This window comes from Alexandromys fortis, unplaced genomic scaffold, assembly GCF_014885135.2.
Source record: "Alexandromys fortis isolate MF-2015 unplaced genomic scaffold, M_Fortis_MF-2015_v1.1 scaffold_23, whole genome shotgun sequence".
In the NCBI taxonomy this organism is placed as follows: Eukaryota; Metazoa; Chordata; class Mammalia; order Rodentia; family Cricetidae; genus Alexandromys; species Alexandromys fortis.
This window is the reverse complement of record NW_026067907.1, coordinates 7470469-7483678: the sequence shown is the minus strand read 5'-3', so window position 1 is coordinate 7483678 and position 13210 is coordinate 7470469. Positions and strand designations below refer to the sequence as shown.

At 48.8% G+C, this 13210-nt stretch overlaps 1 protein-coding gene across 1 annotated transcript in view; it reads right to left on the bottom strand.

The window, feature by feature from the left end:
- Positions 1-13210, bottom strand: part of Igf2r (insulin like growth factor 2 receptor) — a 96164-nt gene that overhangs the window by 35927 nt on the left and 47027 nt on the right. The window contains exons 11-21 of the mRNA XM_050135894.1: positions 12020-12184; positions 9696-9836; positions 8591-8734; positions 7577-7714; positions 6861-7008; positions 6197-6374; positions 5357-5472; positions 4747-4915; positions 3818-3997; positions 2356-2457; positions 879-980 (exon numbers count right to left, since the gene is read on the bottom strand). Of these exons, the coding sequence (XP_049991851.1) occupies positions 879-980; positions 2356-2457; positions 3818-3997; positions 4747-4915; positions 5357-5472; positions 6197-6374; positions 6861-7008; positions 7577-7714; positions 8591-8734; positions 9696-9836; positions 12020-12184 (1583 nt within the window). The remainder of the gene's footprint in view (positions 1-878; positions 981-2355; positions 2458-3817; positions 3998-4746; positions 4916-5356; positions 5473-6196; positions 6375-6860; positions 7009-7576; positions 7715-8590; positions 8735-9695; positions 9837-12019; positions 12185-13210) is intronic.

Sequence of the window (13210 nt, the reverse complement as noted above, 5' to 3'; positions counted from 1 at the left end):
GGTGCAGCATCTGCCTGTCACACTGATACAGGCTCTGACCTGTGGAATCCTAATCACTGAACCACCTGATACAGACCACACACTCTGCAGCTACACTAGAGCTAGCCCTAACACCGAGACCCTTCCGTGTTCCTATCTGAGTATGGGGTGGAGAGAGCCCATGGAAGCACTCAGGAGAGTGGGGAAGAGAACGGGGCCGAGAGGACAAATCCTTCTCTACATGTGGGGTGGAGAGAGCCCAGTTCTCCAGCTAGGGACAGTTGTCAGAATGCTCCTCTCACTAATCTATGGTAGGGCACTCTCACTCACCTTCTTGTTTTCAAAGCCACTGTCCCTAAGATGACTGCCAGAACGTAAAGCAATTGTTTTAGGGGCTCTCTCCCTTCGAGTAGCTGAAGTGATACCTTGAGAAGACTTTGCATTTTAGGGCTCTAGGCATTCACAGAACAGTCTACAAAGGAAGTACCCTTGGAAGAGTCTAGAACACAGCCCTCGGTGGCCTCCCTTTAATCTCCATTTCTTCTTGACCAGTGTGTCTCAAACTTCAGTGAGCATCAAAACCATCTGATGGACCTCCTGAAGCAGACTCGGAGCCCACCACAGACAAGTCAGGATGCCCACAGCAGGCCCAGGAATCAGGTTTTAACAAGGTCCTGACTGTCACTCTGCTGCTGCTTCTTGGGAACTCTGGACACACAGCAGCAGGTGAGGACTGGTGACTGCTCCCATCGGGCCCACGTGATGACGTCACTTCATTACCCGCCCCCAGTCTGGAGCTTCTTTCTGCCCTGGGCAAGCACTAAGGACGCAGCTGCAAGTGCCTTGGGTGTGGTGAGCCTCATTTAAAGCAAACTAGAAATCTACTGCATCATTCTTACCAAAAAAGTCTTTCCAATGCCAGAGACCACGTATCCTTGAGAGCTGTTCAGTGGGCTAAGATTAAACACAAATCCACTGTTGGGGTCCCTTATAGAGCAAGCCTATCAGAAACAAGAAAGGGAAATAAACACATTTAAACTAATTCTACAGGAGCAAAACAAACATGCAGTCCGGAAACTCACATCAACACTTAGAGGCTGTACTTGCTACTCACTTTAAATCCCTATGGAGCAACAGTGTGTTTGTGCCCAGCCGGCACCAATGTAGGATGCGTGTGCAGAAGAATGGAACTCACCCCATGGGGGCTAAACTACTACAATACCCAAGTAAGACCACTGTTAATCCTAAGGTAGGTGGTACAGCAATCATTTTTACATTCAAAAATAAATAAAATGTAAGACTTCTCTCTCATCGCCATGAATGCACCTATGAGAATATATATAACTGAATCAACTCACAGGCAATTTCCTCCCTTCCTCTAAGTACACCTCAGCCTCCCGTGTCCACCAAGTACAGGCTAGCCGTCAGAGCCCTGGGCATGGGCAGGGTAGGGTGCCTGAGACGACTACTGGCCCTGAGCTGAGGCCATCGCTTTGTGTACCAGTCCAGGTGTCTGCTGCCAAACTCTGCAGTCTGGTAGGAAATCAGAAGGATGGGAGGGAAACACGTCCCACTATAAAGAGTGCACACGCAGTTCCATAAGAACAACTTACTGCAGTAGCCCAGGAGGGCAGCGAAGAACTCAGAGAGCAGGGTACTCTACACTGCACAGGGCAGGATGAGCAGCCAGCCTTCGGCAGAGGATAAGGATCTCCCATACAGACATCGGCATGAGACCCTGGCTACACACTGTGGGTGAGGGAGGGCACAGCACACAGGTAAACTCTACTCTGTGTGTGAGGTACCATGAATCACTGAGTTCCACCCTGTGTAAAAGGTCACAGCGGAACACATGTGCTAACTCTTAAGATCCATGAAGCACTGGGTTCCTCCTAGTAGGTAAAGTCACAGCAGACACGTGGGCTTTACTCTGTCAATGAGATCCCATGAGGCAGTAGGCTCCACCCTGTGGACAAGGTCATAGCCCTCTCCTGGGTCTCATTGTATCAGACACTGATATGTTCTGGAATGGAGTAATGGGAATCTACAGACCCCTGGCAGTGATGGAGAGCCTACTAGGATGCACTGCACAGGGAAAGGATAGTGAGCCAGGTGGAGACAGAGGCAGGTGGATCTCTCTGAGTTTGAAGCCAGCCTGGTCTACAGAGCAAGTTCCAGGACAGCTTAGGCTGTTAAATAAAAATACCTTGTCAGGGGTTGGGGGGTTGGGAGGGGGGAAATTTCAGTGAGCAAGGCATCAAGCTGGGGGTCCTGGAAATCTAGGTACCAAGGGTAGGGAGGATGTGTGAATCAAAAAGCAGGGATGGAGGCGATGCAAAGTCAGTCTGAGCATGGGCAAGGTGACAGCACACTTACCTGGTCTGTGTCTGTGATCGTCTGGATAGGGCAGGCAGCCTCTGTGTTCCACAGGAAACTGACCACACATTCCCAGTTGTGAGTGAAGATGGGGTGGGTGTTCTGGAAGGCCACAGCGCAGAGAGAAATCAGCAGGACAGCAACACAACAGGCCCACATGCACTAACTTCCTCCCTAGGGCACAATGCTCTCGTTGCCCCATAGGAGAGGTCAGCTCACATGCCTGGACATTAGCATATCTGAATTCACGCCAGCAGTAAATGGGGAAAATGGGATCCAGATGGCTGAAACCGAGCCTACATACCCAGAGTCGAAGCAACCAGAAAGCTACTAGACAAAACTGGTTTGCGTGTCAAGGAAGGGCTGAGAAGCCACAGAAAGAGGTACAGGGGAGCTTCTAGGTGGGACACAGCGTGTTTTGTGACTTGGGTCTGATTACACAGATGTGCTAACGTGTGCTATTACTGGCTTTTAGTTTATGGGTTTCTATCTCGAGTGCTGTCTCCATCCCAGGCAGCAGTGGCTCACTCTTAGCTAGTGAGACAGCACAGCAAAGACTACTGGAAAATGCACTGGAACTCTGTAACCAATAGCCACAGCCCACATACAAGCACCCTACCTATAGGCCCTACCCACACTCTCCTCATCAGTCCTGAAAGCAAGCAGAAAGACCCAGGCTTTGCCTATGGTAACTCCCATGAGCCTGACCTCCCTGTATCTCCTTCAGTAGTCTTGCCTAGGCCCGCACTATGCACCAAGCCCACAGGACACCCAGCTCAGCCACTGTGGGAAAGCACTTGAAAAACTAAGAAGGGTCTGGAAGAATCTTCTGGAACTAAAAGAGTCTAAGACAGGGCTCCTACACACCCAGGACACGGGCTGCCAGGAGCAGATGGAAATGAAACCAGCAGCTGTCCACCTTGTCCACCTGTGTAAGGCAAGGGGTCCTCAGGGACCACAGGCCCAGGATCACTCAGCCAGTCATTTCATACCCTCAGAGATCTGCGCAAAGAACAAGTTTCCTGTCTGTGCGATACCGGATACCAGGCCTCACATCCACTGGACTAGACCCCAGCAGAATCCAGAAGCATCTAATTCCTGTCAGCAAGTCAAACTCAAAACTGATAGCAAAAAGCGGGGCGTTGGTGGCACACGCCTTTAACCCCAGCACTCAAGGGGCAGAGCTGCAGGAGCTCAAGGCCAGTCTGGCTGCCAGGGAGCCACACAGTGAGGCCCAAATCTCACACAATTAAAACCTGACCCCTAAAAGTCCTACACATCTGGTGACAAGTGTGCAGTACCAATGATGGACATAATGTTCTTGGTAACCCAAAAATGCCTAAAGTGACCAATTTTATGCCCTGGGTATTTGCTGCAATTTTTTTTTACAAGTATAGAAGTGCACATGCTGGCCCTGCGCGCTTTTCCGCAGCTCCTGCCACAACTTCGGCACAGCACTCACCAGGCGTCCCCGACCACAGACGAGATGGATCCTGGTGCTGTAGGTGGTTAGTCGGCCATCACTGGTGGTGCAAGCAGAGCCGTTCACATATTCTAAGAGGAGGCTGCCACTCTCCTCCACCACAGGGCCTGTCTTTGCAACTCCCAAGTTACTGATGGATACAGTCTCAGCCAAGGAGCCCTGCAACATAGTGTGGGTGAGATTTCTCCTGCAAAGTTTTACTCCTCAGCAAGTCAGCTTGCTGCTCAACAGTAGTCAGAGCCTATGACGTCACCACTAACAACTGTGTGAGCAGGCAAACAAAAGTGAGGAGTCCCCAAGCAGGAGGACAGCTACGCTCAGAGGCTACTGCTCTGGGGAAGAACACATCCCCGTGAGGTACAGCCTCAGACACCTCTGAGCACCAGAGCATACCACTAGAATGTGCTAACAAAGCAAATCCTCACACTGCTTCTGCAGAAGTCAACTTCTGGAGTCCACCTACAACTTTCATGGCCCACCACATGTGAGGACCACAAAGAAACGTACGAAAGCCCTGCCAATGAGAGCAATCAAGCAGATGATGAAGTGTTAACAGTCAGAGTGGTACTGACGCATGCACCTGAGCCATCTCAGCAATTCTGTCAAATCCTGGAGACCTCTGGGCAGCTGAGGCTCTGAGCTGTGAAGTCTGCAGAGTCACTCGGGGACCTAAATTCGGGTCAGACATAACCAAGAGAGCCCTCTGCAATGTGCTGAACCAAAAGTGGCCAGGGGACATTTTAAGACTGAACAAAGACTCTAAGCCTGCTCCGGAGGTTCACTGTGCGGCCACTCTCCTCAGAGGCTTCAGCTGGGCAGCAGGACAGGCCTGATCAAGAGCTATACAACAGCTACCTTCACACACTAAGCCTCAGACTCCAGAGAAAACGTGAGAACGGCAGACACACCTCCTTGTTTTCATATCTCATCTGGCAAGCAGAAGCATATCGATCACAGCCAGGCACAGGATTCAGAGGCCGGCACACGTTGAGGTAGTATTTCCTCCGTGTGACATGTTCCCGGGAGTTTTCCATGGCGTACCAGTTTCCTCCACGGCCACCTTCAGACTTCACTAGACTAAAGTTTTAACACAAAGGTATGCTTTTAAAACTTCGAACCAGATAAGGTTAGGCTGTTAATGTTTACTCATTAGAGAAATAAAGACATTCTCAAAGGAGACACACTTGAATCAAGCCACAGATGGTGCCTGACCACAGGACACGCCATAACACTGACATTCTGAAGCTCCACACGCAGAGGACCCTTCAGAATTCACACACACACCATACACTAAGCTACCGTTTTAGACAATGAAGCTACACATTGTCTTTGCTGTGACAAAGATCAATTATTGTCAGAAAGGTGGTGAGATCAGACCACATCCACCTCCTTTCTGCTCTGTCTCTCCTGGTCCTGCACCCTGAGGCCAACACAATGCCTATCACCATCAACTGAACCATCTGCTCACCAGTGACCACACCTGAGGAAGGCCCACGGCCAACTGCTGGCTCTGCTCACCTAGAGAGGTCATACTGTTCCATCATGGAGGGGTCTGTCACCATGCACTCCAGGGGCTCTTCTGGGCAGGCATAACTGGTGTACCACCGGAAGTTGTAGGTAGAGTTGTCCTCTTCCTAATCCCAGGACAAGGAAACATAAAAGGGTACGGCTGGAGTCTACATCTGGAGCATCCCCCAAAGACCACCCAGGGAATCCTGGCCCTCGCTCAACACTATGGAGCATGATGGAACCTTCAAACACGTGCACAAAGGAGAAGCAGACATGCACAGAGTAGCTCTCCAGCTCTCTAGTTCCTTCCTTGTTCTCTTGCTTCCTGGTTTTGAAGTAAATGGTTCACTCTCTGTCAGGACCAAAGCAATGAGCCAACCAACCACGGACTGAAACCTACAAGACTGGGTGGCAAAATACCCTTTCCTAAACTGCACACCCGTGTGTTTGCTCCAGTTACAGAAGCTGAGGATGGAAGAAGAAAAGGAGATACTATGCAAAGAGCTTTAAAAAGAAAAATGACTCTAAGTAAAAGTTACTAAAAAGACGGCCTCGTCAAAAACTATAATGGAATCTTGATAAGGGAAAAATGAGGGTGATTTTTTTTTAAGCTTTTGCAAGTTTTCTAAAAGAACAAACAGGGCTGTGGACTAGCACTAAGATAGACGGGCCTTTGAATAAGCAGCTTAACATGTGACTAAATACTGCCTAGGCACCCTGAGAACTGCGAAAGGACTAATTACATGACGGTCTGGCCAGAAAAACAGACTAATAATAGCTCAGTTTCTACTGGAAGGGCAGGCAACTGGCCCAGGTCTGCCCAGGCCAACTGCCTGAGACTTTCCCCACCTGATATTCTGGGAAGCCCACTCCAGCGTCTCGGTCACAAAGAAAGGTGATCAGTGTGGCTCTCGGTGTGTGCTTTTCATTGTTATAAGGCGTGCCATCCCTGTAGCTCAGCTGGATCATCCCATCATAGTAAGAAAGGATAGTATTGCTCAGCCCCAGGTTCCAAGACTTCTTATCACTACAGTGAATACAGAAATGTCACTCAGGAAGTCCCATGGATCAGGAGTTCACCAAGGCTGCACAAATGGGGGCAAATGCAGTACCTGGGAATCTCATATGCAGCTCTTCAGACTGTAGGAGGAAAAAAGCAACACACACACATACGCACGCGCCCAACTTTCAGCACTACTAGCTTACAGTGCATCTCAATTCATTACAACTAACACTACTCAGTAAGGAGAAATACATATATGTATATGTATGAAGTGTAAAGCTCAAAGTTCACAGAAGTGGGTATCAAATGAGCCCAGACCTTTCTCTACCTCCTAGGATAAGGCTTGCCCCTTCTCTGGGAAGTTCAGCTCCTGGCATCCTGCAGGTTTTTCTGACCAGGTCTCCTCAGTATTTAAATGCTTGTCAAACAATGATGTTCAAGGGGAACCTAACTCAGTGAAACACACACTAGCACAGTACAAGGAACAAATCACAATGAGAGGCCACTTGCCTTTTTGCTACCTGGCAGGCCCCTGAGTTTGGCTGGCAAGGGTCCATGGATACAGGGCCACAAACATTTATGTAGAAATCATACTTCTCTGTCTCAACTTTATAAGCACCATTCTTCTTTGTGAGAGGAGACAAATCAAAAGAGAACCCTAAAACAGAAATAGGGACGTACGTTAGGCCAGTGAGGACACGGGAGACTGGTGAGTGCACATGTTCTCTGAGAGCAATCACTCCAGGGCAGTGACAGTGAGGAAGAAAGGTCACTCTGCCTTCATGCTCCCATTCCTGCAGTGACCGCCACCGACTCCCTTGGATACAGGTCCTCGCCACTGCCCTTTTTCATTGTGGGAACTCTGAAACCCTATTAGATCTTGCAACTCCAGATCTCACAAACATGGCATATCCAAGCATGATGACTAGACTGTGAGGGTTTTCTGTAGAGTCCCCTAACAAGGGGTTCTTGCCTAGGATTCACGCAAAAAGCCTTCCAAATGTGGATGTGGATCTCCTATTGCTCAAGTATACCCAGCCCAGCTACAAATTCAAGATGGGCTCTGCCACAGCTCAAACACACAACAAAAGATGCTTGGCACTCCAGTTCAGTGGCACTAACAGAGTTCTAAGACAAGGACCTCCAACAGTCATATAAAGTGTTAACAAAAGCTTTCTTTGGCCCCAAGTTACATTAGACAACAGAGACATTGCTTAGGCACACACCTGCCTGGGCATCAAAGACCGTGCAGTTCTCTCCTTCTGTCTTCGACAACACACAGGCAGCAGCTGTGTGCCACTCAAATTCATAGAAGCAACCATCAGGTCCTGTAGTTCTCAACACTGGAGCACTTTCTAGATCACCTGTCAAAGGGAAAGGGGAGGGGGGAGATCAACCACGAATCTGTTGGTTCTAATAATTTTCCCTGTTCTAGCTGTTTTGAAAGTCCTGGGAAAGATAAGGTTACAAAATGGTCCTAAAGAGTTGGGGATGTGGTCCATTTAGTAGAGTGTCTAGCATGCACACAGCCCTGTGTTCAATTTCCAGCCCTGCATAGAGCAGACATGGTAGCACACACCTATCAATAATACCAGTACTCAGAAGGTGGAAATATGTTCTACCAAAATAAAACAAGAAACAAAATAGTTCTAGCATGTGACCTCCCACGGCTGGGAATTTATACAAAGGAAGCTTTACAGGACGGATATAGAGAGGATGTAAAGCATCCAAACTCCCAGCAATGAAATGTTCTAAAATAGTTAAGACTGTGCCATGTCAATAAGGAAATCCCTAGAAATTATAAATAGAACTATGAAGCATGGAATGCACAAACACAGCATTCTGAGGACAGCAAAATACATGCACAGATGCAGATCTTAGCAAAAGGACCAGAAACTCCTCAGTTCAGTGAGAGGTAATCACAGCTCAGAGGGTGAGATCAAGGAAACATTTTAAGGCATTTATGACCCCTCCCGAGGAAGTTCAGCATTCCATACCCCTTTATCCTCTCTCAGGCCTTAAGAACAGGATATTATGCAGAGAGACTCACGACTCTCCTGGAAAATGTCAACATCACTCCCTGAGGATAGCATATGGTTTCTCCATTTCTAGGCTGAAATCTAATCAACTTATTGTTCCCATCAGCAGAGACTAGAACCAGTGGTGCTCAGCTCTGCCCCTTCCGCCCCACCCCACTGCAGCTGATGGGGAACGTGGGCACGCCTCTCCTGTGACAGTACCTGGTTTGCACACGAGTGTGATGTTAGTTGTTATCTTCTTAGCATTACCACAGTCGTCACCATCAGAGTAAGAGAGCTGCATGTGTCCTTTCTCTTTTGTAGGAGAAGAAACAAATTTTCCGAGGTTCTTACTTCCATTCTTATCTTGAAAAAAGGAGGGACCATAAGATATGCTGGGAAAGTCTCATTGCACAGACATAAAATTACATCAAAACTCAGCCAAATGCCAACAGGATACCACACCCTCTTCTCAGCCCACCTGACCTGGCCGGAATGGAAACAGGTTTTCTTGAAAGAAAAAATAAACAGTCACCTAAGACCACCTCCTGACTCCGCAGGATCAGGCTGGGACTGACATGCGGGATTCCCCCAAAGACACCTTATGGTCAGGTTGGTGTGTGCACCATCACTGTCTATTCCATGCCCAGGGCCTCAGCCACCCTGAGACACAGGATGCTGGAAAGCACAGCCAAACCACAGGCTTTACTCACAAGCAAGCAGAAACACACATATGTGGCACCCACATTGAATTACTGGCTCAGCTGCTTTTCAAAGATGTTTATGCCTGAGTCCTTAGTAAGACAAGAACAAACACCACGTACTTTGAGACACATCTCTGGTTCTGAACACCAGGGTAATCCCCAAATCCGACTAAGCCTAATTCTGCGTCTGTGTTCCTAACAGAGTCTATGTGCTCTCTTCCTGGAATTTTCAAATTGCGCCATAACTGACACACAGCTCTGTGACACACGAGATAACAGAGACAGCAAGAACCCAAGACAGGCTGCTCAGCTGGAGGCTCCCCTAACTGTGACCAAGGCTGCTGAGAATTCAGTTAGTTTTCTGAGCACTGGAAATACTATTCTTCAGGTCACAAGATGGAGCCAGACACCGAGCATTTCCTAACACGGCTCCTGCTGCCTGGGTACACCTGTGCCAATGGGCTGCAGGACCGCAGGGCACACTGGTTCTGACACTGAAACTGTAGAACATTTAATCATCCTTAATATCTACATCCAAAAGCAGGAGGCTTACGCAGACTACATTCTACGTCTCTGCCAGGGAAGCGGTCACTAGAAAGAGGACTCCCCTCCGACTTACTCACCCACAGCACACACAGCAGCATCTTCAGGACAGTTCCTGGCCTGGCCCTCCGGCAGCACTCGGTGACAGACATTGATGAAGAAATACTTCTTCTCTGATTCAGCCTGGCCACCATCCACTGCTTCCCAGTTCTTCTCCGATTCTGCAACCAAACCCAACATCTGTTAGTCCTTAGGGACTTTTTTCTGATGGTCACATCTTAAAACAGTGACTAAGTCAAGGTCAGACAACCCCTAGCACTCCACAGAAAGTCATGGCGTCTCCCTTTGTCACTGAGAGTGTCAGGGACAGACCATTCATTCCCCCCAACCTGCTTTCTGCAGAATAAAACCACAAACTTGTCCCACACCCTACAGAATCAAAAGATTGAACCACATCAGAAGGTCAGTCGCTGTCTTGAGCCTGGTGGAAGGGCAGTGGTCGCATGGTCACTTCAGGTCCCACAAGGGCCTGTGCAGCTAAGAGAGCTACTACTTCTTCTACAGAGGCTGGCTGGAGCAGAAGGCTGGCTCACAGAAGGTGAGGAGGATTCCACTGAATCCAAAAGGACAGGTGCTGATGGGAAGTGGGGAGGGGAGGAGCTAGGGGTAAGGACACTAGGTAAAGAAAAGAGTAGTCCTGAGAACGGACCTCCATCTCACAGATTGGTACTGCAGAACACACGGGCACACATTCGTATCAGAAATGTTCCCTTGGCAAGCTGGCAACAAGGACTTAGAAGTAAAATGCCACAGCTTGCCAGTGACAACACACAATGCTTTTGGAAAGCTAGGCTCCCAAGTCCACAGCCTTGAAGGACAGAGTGTGCCCGGGTTTCCCCCAAAGTGGGCATCGGCTGGAGCGGGTGTGGGCTGCAGGGCAGGGCAGGGCTTTGTGAAGCAGCATGGAAAGATTTCAACTAAAACTCTTCAGATTCTCCCAAAGCCAGGCAGTGGTACCCGGTCTGCTAAGGGAATTAGTGTACCTCTGCATCAACCCTCAAGATCTTAGTTTGTCTTGTAACAAACTGATACTTAAAATTTAAAAAAACAAAAACAACTGTGCTTCCCTCTGCTCCTGACTGCAGGTGCAATAGGACCAGCCATCCATGTTCCTGCTGCCAGGCCCTCCTTGCCATGACAGACTGTATCCCTTCCTGAACTGCAAGTCAATATACCCCCTTCCCTTGAGAAAAAAAACAAAACCTCATGTTGCTGTGTGTGTCTCAGAAGTACACCATGAGGGAGGAAGGGGGAGGTGACCACAGACTCCCACCACACTCGCACTTCCTTTAAAAGGCCAGCACCTGGCAATCTTCCTGAAGCCCACATTGCTGAGCTACACAAGTCGTAACAGGGTTCTATTCAGAAATCAGAGCTCTTTCCACATTGCAGAAACCCACCCTTTCATTAGCACATATACCTGGGATTCACCACGCCTTCCTGAAGCTATTTTAACTTTTATAGAAATTTCCTGTGTTCCTACAGCTTCCAGGATGCTTAACTACTAAACCATGAAGATGACTTCCTTACTCCTGAAGCAATTAGCTAACACAGATCATTTACTCTGGACCCTGAATTCCTCCAACAGTGCTTTCACACAGATGGGACTCCAAAGAGGATGGGGCAGGCAGCTACAGCTGGTACTGGTGCAAGTTAATTCTATCTTAGGAGATGCAAGGCTCCTACCAACCTACTCCAGAAACCCCCTAGGAGGGTCGGGTATTTCTGGGCATAAGCTCTCATCTACCTCACCTGCTTTCAGCAAGAAGCCACCCATGAAGGCAGTTGACACGGGAGGCTTCAGCAGTTTTCTGTCACCTCGCACCTTCCCAGTGCCTACCACCTAGCAAATGTACACCAGTCTCTATGATGAACACCTTCATACTGACATACACTGTGGGGCACACCACCATCCATGCTGGACAATCCTCCCCGATCTAGAGACCAGGGACATGCTGATCCCTTTTCAGTGGGAGCAAAGAGACAGTCATACAAAAGGGCAGAACACGGGCTGTAGACATGATGGAGCACCAGCTCCACCTATCCCCTCAGTCCCTTGTTAAATGCAATCACTGCCCTAAAAGGCTGCTGGAGAAAACTGTCTTAAAGCATACAGCACAAGGCCTGGCATAGCTGGTCCCTGAAGTTCCAAGTGAACTGGTAAGGTGAGCAACTACAAAAAGTGGGGCTTAGATGCCAGTAGTCTACGTCTTAATTCGGTGTTCCTTATAGTTTGTGCTACTGCTAGAAGAAAAAGGGGTCTACAACTCAGATGGCAATTAAAAATGTTCCCCCAAACCATTGGGATCAAATATCTTGTGGTCCCCAAAAAGGAAAGCAATACCTGAGTGGCGAGCCAACACAGACAGGTCATAACGGTTCTTGCCATCGGTAGCCCCGCAGAGGAGATCTTCCTTCTCTTTGACACAGGCATACTTCGTGTCCCACGTGAAGAAGTAGGTGCAGTCCACCTCACCTGTGAACACAGGCTCTCCTCTTCCATCTTTACCTGCACATGCAATGGGAGAACATTCGATTCAGTGATGTGACCCAAGCCCATGGACTTCTGAAGAGCCAGGGAAGAAGCAGAAATGAGGACCAACGCCAGCTGTCCGGCCAGTTGTCCAGAGATTAGAATGGCTTCAATAAAGCTGACAGTCTACGTCGCCGCCCCGTCTTCTAGCGGAGCAGTAGGGACTCTCCAAGCTTTAGGAAACACTGTTCAGTCTCTCAATGAGAAGATGGGAGAACTATTAAGCACAGGGAAGGTAGCGCGGCTCCAGGCGGCAGTGATGCTGTGAAGGGCTCACCAGGCAGTCGGAGGAGGTGACAGGATACAGGTCCAAGGGTACAGGATAAGGACGAGCAAGACCTGAGGGTCCCCCAACACCCGCACCATGGAGGCAAATGGAGGCAAATGCATGGAGATCCTGCGCAGTTACTTCAGATAAAGCATGGCAGGGTCTCACATGACCACAAAGTTAGGGGTACCTCCCAATGCTGTTGGCACCCATGCTTGCAACCTGTCAGGATATGTGTCAGGAAGGTCACACTAGAGTCAACACCACCCCTCCTCCACCCACAGAGACCCCATCCATTGCACAGAACAGGCACGGCTCTTCTCTTCCTGGGCCTCAGACAGGGCAAAGCACTGGCCCTCCCTCTGGAAACCCTAGCCCTTGGCCGTTCCCAGCTGGTGGGCCACTGGGACAAAGCTGCCCTTTTTTCCCTTGGTGTGAAACCCTTGGTGGTTTCACAGTCCCAGCTGGCTGCACCTCCCACATGCCTGCCTGCATCCTTAAGGTGTGATGCCTGGGCACAGTCACGTTCTAAGGAAAAGGGAAATTAGGTTTTACAGCCAAAAGCAAATGAGTTCTCAAGTGTAATTTCTAAAAGAAAATAAAATTTGCATCAATTCACTAGGATTGAAAGATCAAAAGTTTACCTATCCCAAATTAATCTAAGCACTAATACATTAAAGCAAAACAAATCTGGGAAACATTAATGATTGTTATAGAACAATGATGCAATCCTT